The sequence below is a fragment of the Cantharellus anzutake genome (genome assembly GCF_015039405.1).
Source record: "Cantharellus anzutake strain C23 chromosome Unknown EI90scaffold_71, whole genome shotgun sequence".
Taxonomy (NCBI): Eukaryota; Fungi; Basidiomycota; class Agaricomycetes; order Cantharellales; family Hydnaceae; genus Cantharellus; species Cantharellus anzutake.
Window position 1 is genome coordinate 335,279 of NW_024067021.1, and position 22,394 is coordinate 357,672.

General features: G+C 49.0%; 2 protein-coding genes across 2 annotated transcripts; both read left to right on the forward strand.

The window, feature by feature from the left end:
* Positions 1-1,264: 1,264 nt before the first annotated feature.
* Positions 1,265-1,660, forward strand: EI90DRAFT_3131010 (uncharacterized protein; the record flags this gene model as incomplete). Its single annotated transcript, XM_039064357.1, has 1 exon — positions 1,265-1,660. One exon carries the CDS (start codon positions 1,265-1,267, stop codon positions 1,658-1,660), a length of 396 nt encoding a protein of 131 aa, XP_038910892.1.
* Positions 1,661-2,155: 495 nt separating this feature from the next.
* EI90DRAFT_3020078 (uncharacterized protein) lies at positions 2,156-5,251 on the forward strand (the record flags this gene model as incomplete). Its single annotated transcript, XM_039057471.1, has 2 exons — positions 2,156-3,379; positions 3,443-5,251. 2 exons carry the CDS (start codon positions 2,156-2,158, stop codon positions 5,249-5,251), a joined length of 3,033 nt encoding a protein of 1,010 aa, XP_038910893.1.
* Between the last annotated feature and the right edge of the window lie 17,143 nt (positions 5,252-22,394).

Below are 22,394 nucleotides of genomic sequence, written 5' to 3' on the forward strand. Positions count from 1 at the left end.
GGGTCAATCGTTCGTCACATGATTCATTGGGTGTTATACCAAGGCAGCTCTGGGAGTGCCTGTTACTCAGTTCTTAGGAGCAGCAGACAAGTTGGATGCAATAGACATCCTGGAAGAGGTTATTGGAGGGCTGAATGTCAGGGACGTGTCCAGGGTAGAGGGGGTCCAGATGTATCGCCTGGCAGAGGGGCCCTTGTGGGGTGCAAACCGGGCATGTGCACTGGCAGGTCTGGAAAGGGACAGCAGTCCCTGGCCCCTCAGACTGAAGTGGAAAATGTGAATTGTCATTAAAAGGAAGAACTACCCTACTTACCTGAAGTGGAAAATGTGAGAATGTCACGACCCGGCGTTCCCCGGGGTCAGACGACCTCCTCCCCGACCTTCTCCCATGCCCGAACACTCCCCGCACACTCCGCTCGCTGCCCGTCACCGCCTAACCCCTTCCCGCCACCTCTCCACAACCCCTCTCCTAATTGTTGTTGAACGACCTAGCGGCACAGAGCACCACGACCTGTTGTTCCATGTTTCGCTGCACATTGTTATCTCGCAGCAAAGGTCACGCTTGACCTTTGCTGTCTTGAACACGTGCTTCTTGTTTGTTTTCCTCCTTCTTTTCTCCGCCTGCAATCTCCGCGAGATCTGGCGACTTATTCCCTATTCAGTTCCCTAGCGCTTATATACAGCTTGTAACTAATGCCTGTACTGTAGTTCGAAATCAACTAGAATTCACCCCTAAGCTTACCTCTGTCCCCTGTAAGACCTCCGACCTTCTGAAGTATTGGGACCACGTCGAGAACGAGGCACAATGCTCCTCCTCGAGTCGTTGAAGCTGAAATCCCGGCTCACTTGCCTAAGTAGCCTCGGCCTCGAGATCGGTGGGGTTTATCCCTCACTAAAGCTCGGTCGTGTGTAGGACGCCTTTACCACCAGCGGGCAACGTTCGGTCACCTACAGCTAGCATCGGCGAAGATTCGCACAGTTCTGACAGAGAAGAAGGTTACTTCTTCAGTTCCCACTTCAGGTACTGTCAGGGCACAAGCCCTGGGCCCCCATTACATGTAGTCCCATTGTAGATTAGTGTCACGTGACAGGCGACGGGTTGAAACCTATCACTTATCACCCCGTAATACCCACACCTTTGTGACACTTATGGCCTGGTGACCTGAGCAAACCCCACAGACCTCACACTTTTTTAAGTGCATGAGGTGTGATTAAAACTAATCTACACATCCTTTTTACATCTGTTCTGGGGACAGCGCCTGACATGGCACCGTCATACCCCCAAACGGGGAAGCTTGCATCTGCAGTGAGAACAAAGGGTGGCTTTGTTAAAAAGCCGCAATCTCCCAATTTGGGAGATAACCTAAACACTGCGTCATCAGATGATGACAAAGACCTGCCACATATTGGTAGGACCTCAGGGACAAACCCTGAGGATCCCAAAAACTTACATGGGGGAACAATACCCTTAGAACCCATGTGCCAACATGATCTCTCTGTCATATCCATCCCCGGCCATCGACTTCCATTCCCTCCGATCCCTCTGGTCTACCTCTGCTCCTTCCTCACTAACCTCGGAGCTCCCGTATTCCGCAATCCTCTCGGTACCCCTCGATGGTCACCACCCCCTCCTTTCAATTTATTACCAATGCCTCCCTAAGTACGGAGCCCCAAAGACTTCCGGACAGCTCCGACGTCCGCTAGCGCACTCCTGCCTCCGCTGGGCAATACACTCGCCTGCCCTGCAGAGCCCACCTTCAGGCCTATCCCTCCTTTCTGTTTCTGGGTTATCGCCTGCCTTTCCGCTAACCCCATGACCCGACTCGTCGGTAATATTCAGTCAGCTAATGTTTAACCCTGTTAGCTCCGCTCCGTTTGGCTCCGCCAATTGCAGACCCGTCTTCGCTGTAACCATATATATATCCAACTTGTACATAGGTTACACTCCAGTAGTAAAATCAACTAGAGTTACCCCCCTTCAGTTCTGATTGCCAGTCAGTAAGTTAGGGCACGGATGTGTCACTAGGCACAGTGCTCTTGGCATAAGTTGCTGAGGCCAAAGCCCTCCGCCACAGAGACTCTCCCTCGTCTTGAATCTGGTCTCTGACACTCTCCTAGAAAGAGAGAGTTCTCACCACTGGGTGAGGAGGCAAACATGCACACACGTAAGCGCATGGCTGCCACACTAACAGCCTTAAGGGCTGGGTCAGACACGCCAAAAGAAGTCCCTGAGCCCCACTATCCTCAGGGAACCTCTCACTTGGTGCAAGACACTGACAAAAACAGCAGTAACTCCTGCTGGTGCAGGGGGCCGTTTGTGGCCCCAAGCAATGTGGAAAAATTGTCCACATCGTCTCGAGTCACCCGCATGATATCCAGCTTGCAAGATTGCAGCAAGCCGGTTTACTCCCAAGTCTATTTGACTGGGAGTTACACAAAACCATCAAACGATCACTCCCACTGGCACAGGGAGCCGTTTTTGATCCCAAAAAATGTGGAAAAATCTTTCACATGTCCAGCATCGTCTCGCATTAAACCCAAGACGTCCAGATTGCAATATAGCAGCAATCTGGCTCACTCCCCAGTCGATGCGACTGGAAGTTGTCATAAACAACCAAATGACCATTCCTGCTGGTGCAGGGAGCCGTTTGGAGTTCCAAAAAATGTGGAAAAATCGTCCACATCTACGAAATCGTCTCGCGTCAGCCACGAGACGTCCAGCTTGCGATATAGCAGCAAGCCGGTTCACTCCCCAGTCTATGCGACGGGTAGTTGTGCAAATCGATCAAACGACAACTCCTGCCAGCACAGGGAGCCATTTGTGATCGCAAAAAATGTGGAAAAAACTTCCACATTGTCTACATCGTCTCACATTAACTGTGAGACGTCCAGCCCGCAAAATCGCAGCATGCTGGTTCACTCCCCAGTCTATGTGACTGGGAATCGTGCAAAACAATCGAACAACAACTCCTGCTTGCACAGGGAGCCATCTTTGATTGCAAAAAATGTGGAAAAAACCTCCACATCGTCGTTACCGTCTTGCAACTATAGTGAGACATCCAGCTCGCCGCCTAGGCGTGAGCCGGTTCAAACCCCAGTCTATAAGACTGGGAATCATCAAAAACCCTCATGGGACGACCCCCGCTTGTGTAGGGAGCCAGTCCTGAGTGGAGGAAATGTGGAAAAAACTTTCACACCACCGACACCATCTCACAACCACTGTGAGACACTCAGCGCTCTGTCTGAGAACGAGTGTACACACTCCAACATGGATATAAAGGCCATGTCATCCAGATCGACACAGACTCACAGGTTGAGCTCACTTCCGGACTGTCCTCAGATGGCCTCAGACCCAGCGTGGACACAGCAAAGGGACCAGGTGCAGGAGGATGGGGAAGCTCCCCGAAGTTGATTGTCCAAGAAACTTCTGGACTTTTTCCAGGTCCCATCCGAATGGAGGACAGGAAGTGATGAAGAACTCCTTCTCAGGCTAAAGGCCCAAGAAATAATAGGAGAAAAGGTCGAGGGCAGATGCTCAGAGAGCACAGAGGCTCAGGGGAAGCCACTGCTGCCAAGGCCGAACCCAAAACTTTTGCCAAAAAAAGCGAAGTCACCAACTTCAGATGAGGTCACCGAAGTCTGTAGGAGTGCAATGTGGCAGAAGAAGGAGCCTAGTAAGGAGAACCCACAAATGAGCAGGCAACCATCAACACCAGGCCCCATCTTAGGTGATAAATGGCCCTCCTTGGTCACTTCACCCAGGCAAAGGATAAGTGGAAGTAACCTTCTGCAAAACCCCTCCAGTAATGCTGGAGAGAACCAAACAAACCCTCGTGAAAACTTCACAAGGAAAACTTCCAGCAAAACATTGCTGGAGGATAACGGGCACCTCGAAAGATGGTACCACAAGGCCACACGGATGGCCGAACTTCTAACTTTCACCCCACACATAGACAGGGTGAAGTGGGACTGGTTAAATAATGGTCCTACTCGACTCCCTGACATGAAGTGGTCAGGCGAAAACGATACAGAAATTTTCTGGCAGTGGTACACCACACTGCTAGGATTCCTCACATCACGAGGATATAGAGGTGCACACTATGATGAAATCCATCTGGATTGTCTCATTGGTGGATTGGCAGAGCCTGCACTCTCACACGGACTAAAACTCTGTGAAGAAGCCCTCCTTAGAGATAAAGGGGGGAAATTTCTTGAAGTTCTTGATACTCTAATGAGGACATATATCAAGGAGCCCGCCACATTGAAGGTGATGGAAAAATACTGCAATGTAAAGTACAATGCAGGAAAAGGACCCAGACAGTCCTACCCAGAACCATCGCTTAATGCTAGGTTTCTGGAAAACATCCTCCCTGAATGCAAGGAGGAAATAAGGATAGCTCCAGCCTACAGGCCAGAATGCTATGCCAGACCTGAAACCACTGCGACCACAAATCGTGAAAAGCCCAACCAGGTGGGAAAGGAGAAACATGCAGAGGCAAGAGCCAATGTGCAAGACCCTAAACCCAAATGGAAAGGCGAATCCTCCCTGAAGCAGTCAGGGAACACCAACCAAAGGCCAGTACAAGTACGCAATAATTGCGGAATACCAGAGCGGGCAAAGAGCTGCCCTGAGCACCAGTTAGTCGGAGACAGAAACCCAAGGCACAGGATCGCCAGGGAAGTCAACTACAAAACAGAAGGTGAAGTTGGAGACGACTCTGACGAAGAAGAACCGGAGAATATCTCTGGTGATTGCGAAGTGGAGGACACCTCCAATGACTTTGAACCAGAGGACCCAAACAAGGGACCTCACTACTTGCCCAGAAGAAAGGGCGAGGACATCAGCGTTGGGACCACAATAATGGCCCCAAGATCCGACGTCATTGAAAACAATGACGAAAAAAATACACTAAAACTGGCGATAAGCCAGACCAAAAAAAGAACTACCAACTCTTTGGTGATGACACCAAAGAGGGATTCCCCTGAGGAAAGTCACTCAGAAGACAACACCCCCGAGAAAAAAACCTTGGAGGGAGACCCACTGAAGGAGGACCCTTTGGAAGAAACCACCCCGGAGTCTCCAGAAGAAGACGAGCTCTGGGTGGAGTTTATACTCGGCTGGCTAGTGGCCACAATCCGCCCTCTCCCCAGTAGAAATACTGGGCTGCATCATGCACGATTGGCTGACAAGGCCAATCAGCCCTCCTCGTACCTGAAGGAGGACCAAGAATTGGCAGATAAGATCAAGTAGAGATCCTAACTCCCACTTGTGCAGACAACCCAGTCCGTGCAATCTTGCTGCCAACTATTGGCAGCCTTCCTCTCATACCGAGAGGTTTTTGAAGGTCTACCCGACCATCGACCTATAGTAATATGCTATAGTTTAACTCCTCAGACGGAGGAGACTCCATTGTGTCTGGAAGTGCTCCAGGCCCTCTTTTTTTTTTTTTCTTCTTCTCTGGCTCTTTCCTTGGGAAGGCCATAAACACGGTGAATGAGAAAGTCACCGATGCTTTGGTAGAAATACCAAAGAAACAAACAACCCAGTCCTAGCTCAGAGGAACTGGAACTCCCAGATAAATACCATCTGGAAAGCAATTGCTCAAGGAACCAAACTCCTTGAACTCACAAACAGGGATAAAGCTGAATAACTGTGATACTCATTTTAAATATTATAAATTTGCTCTGTTTTGAGCAATACAACCTTTGTACTAATTTCCAAAGTCCTAATGCCCCTACAGCATTGGTTTCTCAGACTTTGGTTCTCTATTCCATCTTCTTCATGTCGCAAGTGTGTGACATTGAATTGCGTTGCAGAGCGTGACACTTAGATGTGTCACAGTGCATGACAGAAATTCCTGTCATGCCCCCGACTGAGTAACTTCGGGTAAAGCCAAGCAACTCAGCTTAAGTCACCTGACATTCATCATGGTGTCGAATCGAAAGGGCAACTGTGTGGTCTCAGGTTTAACCCCACTTATCAATGGCGGGGAAAAACTCGGATAAACATCTGAGGGATAACAATAGGGGAGAAAACATCCCTAATACAATTCCTTGATAGGGGAATTCAGTTTGCTTCCGGTGCCAGCCTGAGACCTCTGGCTGACCACAAACGCAAACAAATCAAACTGGCATTAGAAGACCAGTTGTAAGGAGTCATCATAGGCATCATGCCTATGAACCCAAGATACTCTCGAGACCAAATAACCTAGAGGAAGCTCTAGGGGGGAGCGACAACCTAGAGGAAACTCTAGGGGGGAGTACCCAAACCTGGGAAGCAACCACATCCCAACAGACTTGGGATATGATTCCATCCAAGGAATTGTCCACAGGCAGACACAACAACGTCCACCTGATCCCATTAAAACAACCATGAATGCATTAGAACTAGCATTCATGTTTTCTCGTGAAGTTGTATGACTTCACAGACTACCACACTCGATTGCATCAGATCGAGATTCAAAATTCACGACAGAAAGTAGTACAGATACTACACGTGATGGTCAGACCAGATCAACGCGACTGGGCAGCAAAGCTGTCGATGGCAGAATTCGCAATCAATGCGAGCTCGAACACATCGACAGGATTTGCCCTGTTTGAATTAATCTATTGCCACATGCCAAAGATGTGCCTAACAGCACCACCCTTGGACTACCCAGGAGTGAATGATTTCACCCAAAAGGTGAAGGAAAACCTAATGGCAGCACACGACGCGATAATACACAATCGTGCTGCTCAAACAATCCAGGTGAATAAGACAGATGCCTGGACCTGCCTTTGAGAAAAGGCGAGCTTGCATACTTATCCACAGATAAGTTGAACCTACCCAAAGGGAGGGCAGGCAAACTAAAGCCCTTATACATAGGGCCTTACAAAATTCTGGAAACATTTCCAGAGACGTCAAACTACATCCTCAAGTTGCCACCACAACTTGAACAACGCGGAATCCACCCAAGATTCCACATATCCCGGCTTGTACCTCACGAGCCGAATGACCAAGAAATCTTCCCAAATAGGGAAGTAAACATATTCTACAATTTGGGGAAGACCCTGATCACGAAGCAGTAGTTCGCAAAATCTTAAACCATGCATGGGTTCACAATGAACTCTGGTTTAAGGCCAAATGGGAGCTAGGGGACACCACATGGGAACCCCTAGGAAATCATAATGACCTCGTCCACCTGGATGAGTACCTCACATTACAAAATGTGAGGGAACCAGAAAATCTCCCGATCTAAGAAGATACGGAACTTTCGGCATCACTATGCCCCCAAAAATGGAGGTGGAAAAAGTGAAACTGAAGGGCGATCACCCACAGCCAAGAGCGTGGGAAGATTCTGGGTGAGCAACTCGCCCAGACAGCCACACCATGGGCTAGACATCACATGGGCTAGGCGAGTAACTCGCCTAGACCACGTGATCCCCAGGCTCACGTGTAAAACCATATGCAGTACAAACTGCACCGATGGCACAACAAGCGCCATTCCAGGGGCAGCAATTGCTGCTGCAGCCCCAGGCATACTCCCCAGGGAACTTCCCTGGCCAAATCACTCCCTGGATCAGCCAATTTGGCCCAGATCCGACAACCCAGCCAAATATAGGCTGGGAATCAGCTATTGCATCAGTGGTAGCTGCCCAGACAGGTCAACTTCATCAGGAGTTGAAAGAGATAAAGTCCCTTGTAGGAGGGAGATGAGGGAGCGACAGCGGCTCCTTGTCCAGGCCGTCCAAACGGGCATGGTCTGACAACTCAAGGGTGTCAGATGATGCCTGCGATAATTGCACCCATTGGAGGCATGAATACAATAAGGCATGCAGAGATGCTTCGGCATCTTTGCCTCTCTGAAAGACACAGAGAGAGAAGTCGACCTCCAGAAGAGGGAGATCGAGTTGTTAAAACGTGAGCTTGAAGAGGCACATGCACTGGCAGACCTTGCTGCCAAACCCATTATGATGGGGGCCTCCCAGGTCAGGGGGAGGGGATACGGTTCTGGGCCTCATGAGGCATGACCCCATATGGGGACTAGCACACCAAGGGGTGGGGCGCCGACTATCCTGCCACCCCATGGGCAGGCGACCCTGTCCGGGTTGCATAAGGGCCCGCCCTCAGGAGGGCAAACCCATGTCGAGGGTAGATGGGAAGACGGTAGGCAGCCAATGACAGACCCCCAAAAGGGGACCACTACCAGAGGCAGCGGGCCGCCAAGTACCATGACACCCTATGGGCAAGCCACCCTACAGGGAAGTGTCCACATGCTTTTCGAGATGGCCAAAGCCAACAAATTCTCGGCCCAACCCAAGCTGAGAGCAAGCTATCACCCCCGGTGATAGTGGACAACACAAGCCAACTCCGAAAGGAGTTGGATGAGACAGAATCCCTCATGAAAGGGAAATGAGAGAGCGAGACAAGCTCCTCACTCAGGCCATCCAAATAGAGACGACCTGATTACTCAGAGGTGCCAAGAAATGCCTATGAGAACTGTGCCACCCAGAGGCAGGAGTACAAGATTCGCATAGAAGTGCGAAAGATTACCTCTCTCCAAAATGAAGAGAAACCGATTTCCAGAAATCGAGGAACTTGAATGTGAGCCTGAGCTCACTTGCGCACAGGCAGAATCCCACTGCCAAGTCCAACATGATGGGGCCTCCCAGGTTAGGGGGAGGAGATGTGATATTGGGTCTCAGAAAGTGTAACCCAGACAGGGACTAACACGACTGGGATGGGATACCACAATTCTTGCTACCCTGTGGGTAGGTGACCCTGTCCGGACTGCAGAGTGGTGCTCCAACAAGAGCACAGACCCAGGTTGAGGGGAGGAAGGAAGGCAGTAGGCAGCCAATAGCAAACCCCAGGCTGGGACCACTGCTAGAGGCGGCGGGCTGTCAAGTACTTCGACACCCTATGGGCAAGTAACCTTGGTGGGAGGCATCCAATGCAACAGGGAACCGTTCAACCGAGATAAGATAGATCTCGGTCCAAAAATCCTCATGAACACTGGGGAACACAGCATGGGAGCTGTGGCAAGAGGCAACAGCCTCCAAACAGCACCGGAACAAAGTTCCGGGGACTCATGCTGGCCATGAAGTCGAACAATCATTTGCTCCCAAACCAGGAGCAACTAGTACTCTGTCAAGCTCCGCACTTGGCAAGGTGGCTCTAACCATGGAAAACCATCCAGCTAAACAGCCAGATGAACAAACGAAAATCCAGAGCACAAATTTCTCTGGCAAAGTGGAAACCACTCCACTCTGGTGAAAATGCAAGAACTTGCACACAAAACAGTATGCGAAGCACTGTAAAACAATATTTTACAGACCTAAATTATCAATTTGAGGAGGAAACACAGGCTGAAGATGCAAAACATCTTTGGAGAATTTCCCATTGGGAAACCCGATATTTTAAGGACTTCATATATACTTATCCCTATGTATAACACTGCCCACTTTAAAAGACGTTCACTCCTTTTCCTTTTCTTCTTTTTATAACTTGATGTACAATGTTGCCCACTTTAAAGTGGCAAACACATTCCTTATTCATTATTCCTTTTAAGCTTAAACTTTCCTTTTCTTTTTATCTTGTATGCGTTGCAACTGCAATGCAAGGGGGGAGAGTGTCAGGGCACAAGCCCTGGGCCCCCATTACATGTAGTCCTGTTGTAGATTAGTGTCACGTGACAGGCGACGGGTTAAAACCTATCGCTTATCACCCCGTAATACCCACACCTTTGTGACACTTACGGCCTGGTGACCTGAGCGAGCCCCACAGACCTCACAGTCCTCCCCCCTGCACCTCTGCTTACCCTCCGGTTCACCTCCGCCTCCGATCTCTGGTACCTTCTCTGGTGCCTCTTATCCTCACCTTATACATTTATTAATATTTCTACCTACCCAATATTACTACGGACCTCCTAGGACCTCTGTCCACTCTGCAAAGGTTTTCCCACTCCCCAGTAGCTGTTGCTAATTCCACCCTTCACCTACCCACTCCACAATGCTCGATAAGGCGATTCTCTCACAAGCTCACTGACCTGGCAAGTGGGTAAGTCCCCCTTGGGTTTTCCCCTTTGTTCCCATTTGCCTTCTATATAAGTCCTGTACTGTAGTTGATGGCATCTTAGTGCAAAATCGACAAGACTATCCCCCCAGAGTTCGCGCCCTCTTGTTCTGAAGTTAAGGACCAGACTCCTAAGCGTTACTGAACATAGGCACAGCGCTCCTCTCCAAGTCACTGAGGCCATGGTCCTTCATTGCTGAAGTACACCTTGGCCACAGCTCCAGTCAGGGGACATCCTATGAAAGTGTTAGGTTACAGGCTCTATACTGATGTGTCTGACATGGCCTTGGCAGGCACGTTACAGCAGATACAACCAATGGTTATCAAGGATCTCAAAGGGACATGCACCTACAAGAAGTTGAAACTTGCATATGATTGATGGGAGTGGGTCCCTGAGATGGTAAAGAAGCTGAATGCCAGGTGAGATGACTGCCCCCTCCCTACACAGTGGGCACCAGTTTTTGAGGAATCTACTGTCCAGGTGGAAAGAGTCATCGTGTATTCAAGTCGAACATGCAAGGGCCCCCAGATGCGATACTTGGCAACTGAGAGAGAAGCCTTAGCAGCTAAGGAATCGTTAGTCAGGTTCATGCCGTTCATTGAAGGCAAGGACCTACTCTTAATCACAGACCATGCAGCACTACAATGGGTGAGGACTTTCGAAAACTACAACCATTGTCTAGCGGCATGGGGTCTAGTCTTTGCAGCATTCCTGAAGATGATCATAGTCCATCGTCCAGGCCTCGCACATTCTAACGTTGACCCCTTGTCATGTCTGGCCTGGACCCCAGAAGCGATATCCCCAAATGTGGAAGAGTTACTCAGTCTGGAGACCAGGCTGGCTCAGGAGGACATTATCCAAAGCTGGAGCACATACCTGTGCAAGGACCCTGTCATATCCATACAATCCTGACCTCTGCTCTGGGCTCCTGGAACTCCGAAACTGACTCCGGAGCCCTACTTCCCTTCTGTCACCTTCTCCTTGCCAACTCCCAAGAGGTTATCCCACCTCCAGCTCCAACACCACCTTCGGTCCGACTCTGGAACATTCCAGGTCTGACCTCAACCTCGACACCTCCCAGACGAGCATGCAACACCTATGCTCCTGACTCCGGACCTCCACTCCGGAATCCCATTTGCATCTCTGTCTCCAGAACCTCCGGTCTTAGCTCCGACCTCGGACTTTGACCCAACCTCCGCTTATACCCATTGTATTGGTTAGCTCATTGCATTTAATTGCATTTGCCAATATTCCGGAGTTTAACTTCCAAGTTCGAACTTTCTGGACTTACCTCGGACCTTGCAACTATTGCATTGTCCTATTCAATTCCGCTATTTTCCCTCATTCCTATTTGGGCTGCTGCTTCCTTTCTATTCAGTCAGCTGGCCATTCCCCACTCCCATCCTCCTTCCTTCCTCCTTGGGCCTTGGCCCTTCACTCCTCCTTTGGGAAACACCATTGAGTCAAACCCTTGACCCTCGGTGTTGTTCCTCCTTCCAGCTCCCTTTGTCTCCTTTCGGAGTACCCTTGCTCCTTTTGATTCTGGACCCCTCCTTATATACAATGTACATAGTAACTTTGTAACCTCAGTCCGAAATCGACTTGATTTCCCCCAAGAGACTTTCCTTTGCTAGATCCGAAATTAGGGACCCCTAGGACAACCAGCAATGGCACAGCGCTCTGCATGAGGGACTGAGGCCAAGGTCCTTCCACACAAAGTCTCCGATTCCACTCCAGAGTCATCCGAATCTGCCCAATCTAACAGACCCAGTGAAAGGAGTTGTGGTTACCAGGGCAGGGTCAAACATCATGGACAAGTTGAACCTATCACACAATATGGATATCGTTGATGAAAGTTGAGAGGAAAGGAGCATGACAAGCCTCTGGCTGGGTATAGCCATGAGAACAGCTGAGGAATTCCATCAGGCCTACTCCATGGACAAAGAATTTGGGGACATATACTGTGAAACTCTTAACAGTGGTGTAGCAGGTGGTGCGTGTCAGAGGAAGGGTTACTACTTTGGGATGACGCACAAACCAACCAATGCCTGTGCATTCCAAGAAGTCTGAGGACCACGATCCTCAAGGGAATTCATGACACTCCTCATGCAGGCATAGAAAGGACAATTGGAAGGACCTTGGGAAGGACACTCGACAGTATGTGGGAACTTGTGACATCTGCCAGAAGATCAAGCATGACAGAGGCAAAACACCGGGTCTACTAAAGCCCTTGCCTGTCCCAGACTTGCCATATCACACCATAACTTTGGACTTTGTGACAGGACTTCCTCCTCCTAAGGGGACCACACAACCAGATGCCATCTTGGCAGTGATAGACAAATTCACAAGATATGGGCATTTTATCCCATGTTCCTCAACCACAGATGCAACAGGTGCAGCAGACTTGCTATGGCACCACATAATTAAACATGTGGGGTTACCCACAGTAATAGTCAGCGATCAGGACCCTTGTTTTCTCTCAACGTTCTGGTCATCCTTAGCGCATCACTTCGACACTAAGCTGGTGATGTCTTCAGCTGTGCACCCACAAACGGATGGACAGATGGAGATAATGAAGCAGCAATTGGAAGTTATGCTGCGAGCTTATGCCAATAAGGACAGGGATGACTGGCATGAATTTTTGGATGTCTGTCAGGGACATGTCCAGGGTGGAGGAGGCCCGGGTATAGCATCCATCTGGTGGGGTGCGGATGGGGCATGCGTACTGACAAGCCTGACATGGGACAGCAGTCCCTGGCCACTTAGACTGAAGTGGAAAGTTGTTATTATCATTAAAAGAGGAATACTGTACTACTTACCTGTTGAGAAGAAGGCTACTTCTTCGGCTCCCACTTCAGGTTCATTTATATACATGCGGCTTGGGTCACATGACAGGTGCCATGTCACCCTTGCACACAGCTGTAACCACCTGGGTGTCTTCATGGGAGATCCTGAGGGCATCTGGTGCAAGCACACATGCTGGGCACAGCGGGAAGTTGCCCAAGGTGCCTGGGCCAGGTGTGTTGTGGGTGCACTGCAGATGGGTCAATGGTACATTGATACAAAGGAAGGTCGTCTGTGTAGAATAAAGAGAAAATAAAGAGGATGTAAAAATGGGAAGAGTGAAGAAACAGAAATGAGAAGAGAAGGGGGAGGAGGTGAGGAGGGGTGGACAGCAGGGTACCGGGTCAGGTGGGGCCGGGTGGAGCCAGGTCAGGTGGGTGTGCCCTGACAATGTCCTTATGTTAGCATACAACCATAGCCCTCATCTACTACAGGAGAAGCCCCTGCCATGCTATTGATGAGTTTCTGACCCTGCCTGCCTAGCTCGTTCCTTATTCCCAAAGAGTCCCTTACCATCAAAGTGGAAGAAAGGGTGGATGCATTGAATGCATGCACAAGATGGGCACAGGAAGCAATCCACCTGGCTCAATTGCATCAAGGCAGGGCACACAACACCAAACTGTCAGGGGATGCCTGGTTATCTGGCCCCCCTTTACTCTAAGTGATATCAATGAGGTAATTGTTAGCCGAGATTGCGTGAGATAATTACGTAGTTAGAACGCAGATATAACTCATTGTGCTATATTCGCTATCATGTCACCCCTTACCCAATATTCCCTCATTTCCCACATCTTCTATCTTCCTATTTGATGTCGTGTTTCTATTGGTTACCATCTTCCCAATGTAACTGCGCTCTCGTGAGTTAGCAGAACTCATGTACATAAGGCTACTATGCCAGCTGGGCTATCCCCCCAGCTTCGATATCAACTAGTTTCCTGGGGATACTCTTACTCTGACACAAACACTGGAGGGTAACATACAAAGTGGGAGACTTAGTACTGATCGACCCTCATAAGCTTAATCTCCTGGAAGTGAAGGGCATGGGGTGGAAGCTAATGCAGAGACGTATTGGGCCATTTGAGGTGATGGAAGTGATAAACGAGAACGCCTACCAATTAAAACTCCCCAACTCCTACCCTATGCATAATGTGGTGAATGTAGCGCACCTGAGGCCTTATCATTCCCCTGGTGACGTCTCAAGGCCATTACTGTCCAACCCCAGAGATGATATAAAAACCTCAGAAGAGTTCAAGGTAGAAGAGGTGGTGGGGCACAGGAAGTGGAAAGGGAAACTCCTATATGGAAGGGATATGGAGCGCAAGAAGACGCATGGGCAACCGAGAGAGACCTCCCAAATGCCCCTGAGATCCTTGGAAGGTACAGGTCAAAGTTGGGCCTGAGCAGACGTGAATAAGCGCCCACTTCCCAATCAGGTACTTGCATGAAGCCAATTAGTGGCACATGATCAGGTTACACTTTGATCATCCCCCACCTCCATCATTTTCACAATCCCATCAATGAATCTAACTGACAATGTCTCTTGGACTGGCAAGTATGAGCTGCAGGCCCACCCCATGTAACTCCATTGCGATCATGGACAATTACCGACAAGACTGCCCAGGCCTCAAGGCAGCTGAAGCATCGTCCACACCCTTCAAGAGAGCCCCATCTGATCCCATGTGGTTAAACAGGCAGATGGGACCACTCGACCCGACATTCTTGTATGTAGCTCTGCACCACTTAAGATCCGGTGTTTGATCTCTGGATTGATTGTGGCTCTTGCCACCTGAGGATCATCATCTCAATGAGGCTGAAGTATTGAGAGTAAATGGGAACCAGAACATTCCACCTCGATCTCTGTCCCCATTGGTGGAACATTGGGAGGCTTCAAAGGCCGCTGTGCTCAAGGTGGAGGCCCTCATGAAGTTATGATTGCCTAGCAAACTAAGGGATGTAATATACGAGGTCGAGTCCAGGTCAGGTGGCGAGCACAAACTAGACAGTCACATCTTCACCTTTCAATTCATTCCCTGGCAAATCCCTTCGCCATACTATCTTGTTATACCTACATACTAGATCCAAGTGTCAGGGCACACACCCTGACTAGCCCGGACCCAGACCCGCATGTGTGCTCCACCCTGCATGCTCTGTGTGCCGCATGCTCCAGGCCTGATTCCCATTCCTCATGTGACTTCCGGGTATCCTGGAAGTTTTGCTGATATTAGGGCCACTGTGGGAAGATGAGAAGTTAGCCTTCTCATCTTCTTACCCACAGTAGGTTGTGCCCTGGATAGGGCTGGTTACACCATAGGGCTGTGGACCATAGGGGAGGGTCATGGGGACCTGGGAGTCATCCCCTGACACCAAGACGGACATAAGATATCCTGGTTTGAACATCCAAAAGGAATCTTCCTCGAAGAAAACTCAACTGATGGGCAAGTTCACCTGAGTTTGCTGTATACCTAGCTTGTCAGCTGCTGTGTTGTGTAATCAAGAATGGATTGTTCAAAGAATTGGATCTGAGCGAACATGTCAAGGCAGCTCACAGTTATCGGCTCCCGTTGGCCCAAGGGACCAAAGTCTTGTGGTTCCTTGACTGGCCCAGATGGGAAGATGCACCAGGGCCATTGCCTGGTGCTGAGGACAGGGATGCCTATGAATTCCGACTCGTATGGCCAGGCCCCCCTTAATCTAACAAAGACCCATCTAACCTCAAGCTGGTGGAGAGATGTTGTCTAAGCTGAACATTCTACTACCTGGACACTGGACACTTCATGACTCACAACAAAGCTCAGGAGGTGGTCATGGATGACGCTGAATGTCAACTGGCTCTGCCAGATTCACCGACTCCCTTTGACGATGGCTCTGATGAGCTGACATCACCAACGTTAGGGTTACACCTTGGGGATATTTCAATCCTGCATCCATCTCCCAACTGGCCAGGTGTGGGCAGTTTGGTCTTCCTCCTCCAAATGTGGTGGCACTGCAGTTGAACGTTTTTCCTATCAACACCCCATCTGCCCTTTCTGCTGACAACCTCATCCTCTCCTTGGGTTTGTTGAGCCAAAACCACTGGAGGGAATTGCCTTGGGAAGAGAAAAGGATGCATCCATATCCCAGCCAAAGAGATGGATCAGTCTTGGGTCATTTGGGACAGGCTCATTGGCAAATGGGGAGTGAAACTCGTCGACCTTGGATGGACTCATATTGCCCTGAACCCAGTAGATCCGACCATGACAGGGATGCGGATAGAAGGTCTCCACAACAGGCATCAAGAGATTTGTCAGGTCACAGTCCATGTATGTAGGGTCACGTGACCCAGGGAGGTCACTATCGTCCTGCCCACTGTGAATCATACATATTTGATACTCACAGCTGGGTTCTAGGACACCAACCTTACAAGATTCAACTACTCAAGGGGACACCTGTACTAACCTGAGAGATTTGAATATCGATCCTTCCCCATCTAGTCTGGTACTGTATAGCACCGGAAGGTCACCGTCTATCCCACAGATGTTGTCAACCTGGCTGCACCCCAACGAGTGTTCATCCTCCTCCTTCAAACCAGCCCTACCCTCTGCCCACACGATATTCAGGATTGGATCCACACCCATCCACCTCTGGTGGAGCTCAGTATGACTCCCTCCCTCTGGAACCCTATCACAAGCATTTGAGAAGCCAGTCACCCTGGAGATACACCCCTTGGGGACCGCATTATGGTTGGTAGGAGACTGGGGGGTGAGGTTATGGATACAGAATCTCCAACAACTGTTAGAAGAGCATGTAATTGTCCAGAAGTGGAGAAGGGACTCAGGAAAGGAGGGACCTTGGCCTCAGTGACTCAAGTGGAGCGCTGTGCCGTTGCTTTGTTGTCTAAGGTGGTCCTTAATTTCAGGTTAGCATGGGGAGTCTCTTGGGGGACAATCCAGTCGATTCTGGTTCTCTAGTCATCGATTTCAGACTAGGGGTACAGGAAACTATGTACAGAGTGTATATATAATAATACAGGAGTGGAGTCAGAGGACAAAGGGAACTGGAAGGAGACAAAGGGGGACTGGATGAGGGAACAACCCCAAGGGTCAAGGGTTGGAAATCTATGGTGCTTCTCAAAGGGGCAAGGCTAAGAGGGGAAGGAGTGGTGTTATAGGAATGGAGTCTCTTGTGACCGTGTCGACTGAACGCCAACCACAGTGGGTCCTCCTTCTCCACATCCTCCCATCTCTTTATTACATTCTCCCATTTCCCCCCCTTCCTATACACTCACTCCATGCTAAGCTTTCCCTTATTGGGTTTTGGTGCTGGCTGGATTATTTATTCCATTTCGCAAGACTTCTCGTGATCATTCTTATTCAATAGTTAGCATCATGTTCATGTACGGCTACAGCCGAGAAAGATGGAACTTAACGAATAACACACTCTCACCTTCTGTGCAACAACTGTAAACCTCCTTGTGCCAACACTGTAACGTCAGTGTAAGATTGTATATGTCTTGGTCACCATCTATATGGGTCATCCCTACTGAGGTTGACAACTCTAGCCATGGATCGTCAAGTTCGCACACGACTCAACTCAGGTATGTGCAAACACTTTCTGTTACGACTCATGTCACTCGCCCAGGTACCAGGCTCTCGTCTGTCTCACCACACAGTGAAAATCTGGTTAACTCTATGGACAGATTAGTATTCGATACAAGCCCATTCCCTTCGTTGCCAGTATGCTCTCATGAGTGCCAAGTAGCCACCGATCCCACCATGTGTCGTTCGACCTATGATCGACTAACCCCTCCATCACCGGTACACTCATATGAGCACCAAGTACCCATTGACACGAACACAGACCGTTCACCAAACGAATGGTCTTATACCCCATTGCCGGTACACCCATCTGGGCGCCAAGTATCTGTCAACCCAGCCTCAAGTAGCTCCCTCAAGGAGCTGGAATCTCATTCGTTGCTGGTACGCCCATCTGGATGCCAAGTACCTGTCAACCAAATCTCAGGAAGCTCCCTCAAGGAGCTGTTATATCACTCGCTATCGGTACACTCCCTCAAGCGCCAAGTACCCACTAGCCCTATGTCCTCGACTGGTCCAGTTCTAGATATCCCCTTTGCTTGTGATCCTATACACCCGTGCACAGTATGCTCACGTAACGAGTGCCAAGTATCCGTTGTAGCAGACTCCCACTCACTGCAAGGTCTCAGCTTTCTGTCAAAAGCTCTAAGGTTATCAGACAATACTCATTACACGACTAGGCCACCCTACATACACAAGGTAGATGATTCCAAGTCGTCTATAAGGACAGAAAGAAATGGATTACCCATAACCCATTTCTTTAACAAGTGGAGTGGGTTGTGGGGAATGACAGCTGACTAATGTGGAAAGGAAGCAGCCATCTAAATAAGAAAGAGGCAACAAGAGGATTAAATGGCACCATACAGTAGAGACTGCAGGGTCCAGAGTAAGTTCCAGAGGTCCAGAGTCAGAAGTCTAAGTCCGGAATATTGGCAAGACATAATAAATGAAATGCAATAAGGAATACAAGGAGATAAGACGGAGGAGGTCAAAGTCCAGAGGCAGAGATGTGACCAGAGTTCCAGAGGTGGAGGTGCGATGGGGTTCTGGTACAGGAGTCCAGAGCCGGAGGTGTAAAGCATCACAAACTCTGGTCTGGAAGGTACAAGGTTGGGATCGGACCCGGAGTAAACTGGAGTTGGACCAGAGGTAGAGTGGGCTCTCGACAACCAACAGGGGGAGGTGGAGGTGGAGGATGTGGAGTTCTGGAGGAGAAGATGGAGGTCCAGAATCAGGAGTGGAGGTCCAGAGTTGTATGGATATGACAACAACCATATCTGTCGCACAGTCAAAGATCCCCCCTTCTCACTCTCTTTCTCACACTCTCTCTCCCTCTCTACCCTACATATCCTCTCCCATTCTATCCCTTCCCCCCCCTCGTGCAAAGCTTTCCCCATTGGGGTTTTGGTACTGGCTGAGGTTATTTGTATTTCATGGGATTTCCCATGACCATTTCACTTTGTAGATAGTTATGCATCATGTACAGAAACCACCAGAGGCGGTTCCCGCTAACTACCACAAACTGCTACAAACTATCTTGTGTGCTGTCCCTGTAACAACCTCCCTTCTGTGACTCAACTGAACCTGTGTGTGTGTACAACTCTCAACATGTCCTATATGTCTGGTTATGTTGAGTTTTCTGGCAGCTCTTGCCAGGAGAACTCAATGTTGTGAGTCAAAGCCTCATGACCTGTGTATCATCCACTGGAACCTGCATCCTATAGGATGTCACCACGTTCTTGTGATACCAGCAAACTTGCTACACGAGTGCCAAGTAGCTGCCCATCAACCATCTATTCTCTCCATCACACCCCACCACCATCAGTATGTTCCCTTTGGGAACGCCAAGTCACTGAAAGCCCCATTAGACACCTTCCTGGATACACGTAATAACAACCTGCTACCAGTACGTTCATACTACGAATGCCAAGTAACTGATAGCAACAATACAGACACCTCACATGTTGTACAAGTCACAACCATGTGCATGGTACGCTCCACTGAGGACTGCCAAGTACCCATGGTGTCTCCAACTACATGGAATCGAACCCTTAATAGCTCACTCCATCATGAACCATGATTTATGGGGATTTGATCATCCATTCTCACCCAACTGGGATCACTCATTGATTACACATTCCATTAATGTACTGTGTTGAACTAGTTCTCAATATTCACCAAGATAGCAAAAGTTCGTGCACTCTGTCAGTAATCATGTGGCTGACTTTAGTTGATCCCCAAAGTGTCCACACTCAGTGTGCAGGTGATTTCCATTTTTGGGCAGAAACTGGTTTTGCAATCTTCCAACCGGTATTCTTGACACCACCACTCATGTGCTTTGACATAGTGTGGCCACAGTAGGTCAGAAAAACATGACTACCATTCTTCACAATGGCTGATTGGCCTGAAACTTTGCAAATCGCTAGATCCTTTTTATATATTTTATATGTCAAATTTGTTATGGGTTTTCAATCTGGATATTGCAAGAATGTTGCACGTTGACCTTAAAGCCATTCAACTGTTTGATGAATAACTTGATAATGCATGAATGTTTTTCTATGAATTTTTGTGGACCTTGAGATCCAATCTCCCTCCTTCCAATGAACTTTCAAATTCATCTCAGTTGTCGTTATTTCTCCTACAATGGTACTCAATGTTTCCATTATTCAATTTGACTATACTTAGTTGGATACAAAAATTCCCATCACAGCAGCCATTCTAGTTACTTGCTAAATCCCCATTTTTGATCCACTATCATAACTTCCCCCATTCATTCATATTTACCTCTCTGTCCTTAATTGGACACTTGTTATTTGTGTCTGCCTATTGAGCTGTTTGCATTCCCTCATTCCATTCAATCCATATAAAGAGACAACCTTGTACACAACAGAACAGTACTGAATAGACTGGGTACACAAGAAAAAGAGATTGTAAGGAATGGGTATTGGATGCAGAGGGTGAATGCATGTGCTTTGGGCAGAGTAATTATGTACTGAGGAGAGAGCTAAGCCTTGGCAGTGCAGTGGTAGTGAGGTCCTTAGTGTACAGAGTGGCAACAGTGTTGGCACTTCTCCTCAAGAGGTCTCTGTGGTAGGTGGTAGTGCAGGCAGAGCCAGCATCCAGACTGCTGAGAGTGTCAGCACTTCTCCTTGAGAGCCTGTAAGGCCTGAGAAGGCTGCACATGCTTTCCCATTTCCATTTATATCTGTTAGATACAGTGGATTTGGACGATCCTGGAATGGAATCGGAGACTTAGTGTGGAAGGACCTCGACCTCAGTGGCTCAGGTGGAGCGCTGTGCCATTGCTGGTTGTCCTGGGGGTCCCTAATTTTGGATCTAGCAGAGGGAAAGTCTCTTGGGGGCATTTCAGGTCGATTTCGGACTGAGGTTACAAGTTACTAGGTACATTGTATATAAAGGAGAGGTCCAGAATCAAAAGGAACAAGGGTAGTCTGAAAGGAGACAAAGGGAGCTGGAAGGAGGAACAACACCAAGGGTCAAGGGCTTGACTCAATGGTGTTTCCCAAAGGAGGAGTGAAGGGCCAAGGCCCAAGGAGGAAGGAGGATTGAAGTCGGGATCCCGCTCTGCCTCCCATCTATGTCTGCATCACCTCCAGACCTCCACCACCATACCACCACCTCCTCGGACCCCTTGTTCAAAGGAGATGTGCCTGCTTGTTGTTGATAAATCTCAACTTGCCTATCCACCCTCCTTCCTGCCTCCAGTCTCCACACCTCCAGTACCTCTGGTACCTCCCCATTCCTATTTTACCTCCAGTCTTGAGAATCTTTATTGTTTTATCATTTGATATTTTCTACAACCTCAATCTTCCGGACTACAACTTCTGGGCTCCGGACCTTTCCAGATGCCTTTTCTCTGTAGTTCCCTGCTTGTTCATAGACGTTTCCAGACCTTGCCATTCAGTTGGCTTTTAATTCTCTCACTCCACAAACCTCAGACGTAATTCAGGCTTTTCGCCTATTCCTTATTTGTCTTGAGGATTCTTTCTATTTACTTCCCCTTCCCCTTGATAACCTTTGTTTACCTTCGGATCCAATTCTTTCTACTATATGTACATGCATACCCCTCTAGTAAATAATCCCCCCAGTTATAATATAAACAGTCTTGAGTCCTCCAAAACCCCCTCCAGGACATCTATTGCATCCCACTTATCTGCTGCTCCAAAGAACTGAGTAACAGGCACTCCTAGAGACGCCTTGGTATGAAACCCAATGAATCACATGACAAACAATTGCCCCTTGCTAACGCCTCCTTTGTTAAGTAGTGAGGGGGGGCTTCCAGCCCCCTTCTGCTGGCGGCCTCAGTTCCTGAAGCTGAGTCCCTTCAACACCTCATCACCCTTGGAGCTCTGCCCCACCTCCGGTCTGTCTCTGACCCACTGTCAGACAACCCAGAACATTGAGTTCCACCCGACAGCGTCACCTGGATAGTGATCGGACCTATCCAAGGAACGTCTTCTTGACAGGTTCCACCACCCTCTTCTCTTTCTTCCCTACTTTCAGTTCCCCCCTTCTCCAGTTCCCACCTTGTCTACATGTCTACATGTCTACATGTCTACTTCTCAGGCTGTCAGGTCCCCTCCCTAGTTCCACAGTTCCAGTTCTCACCACCAGTTCCACAGTCCCTGAGTCTAGTTTTCCTCTTCTTCCCTTATCCACATCCACTTCTACAGTTCTCTAGTTACCCACTTATCCACTTCTTGTCCTCCTGTCCTGTTGCCTTGTTCCATTCCATGTTGTTGTCATATCCATACAACTCCGGACCTCCACTCCTGTTTCTGGACCTCCATGCCCTCCTCCAGAACTCCACATCCTCCACCTCCACCTCCCCCTGTTGGTTGTTGAGAGCCCACTCTACCTCTGGCTCCAACACAATGTCCAACACTACCTCTGGTCTGACTCC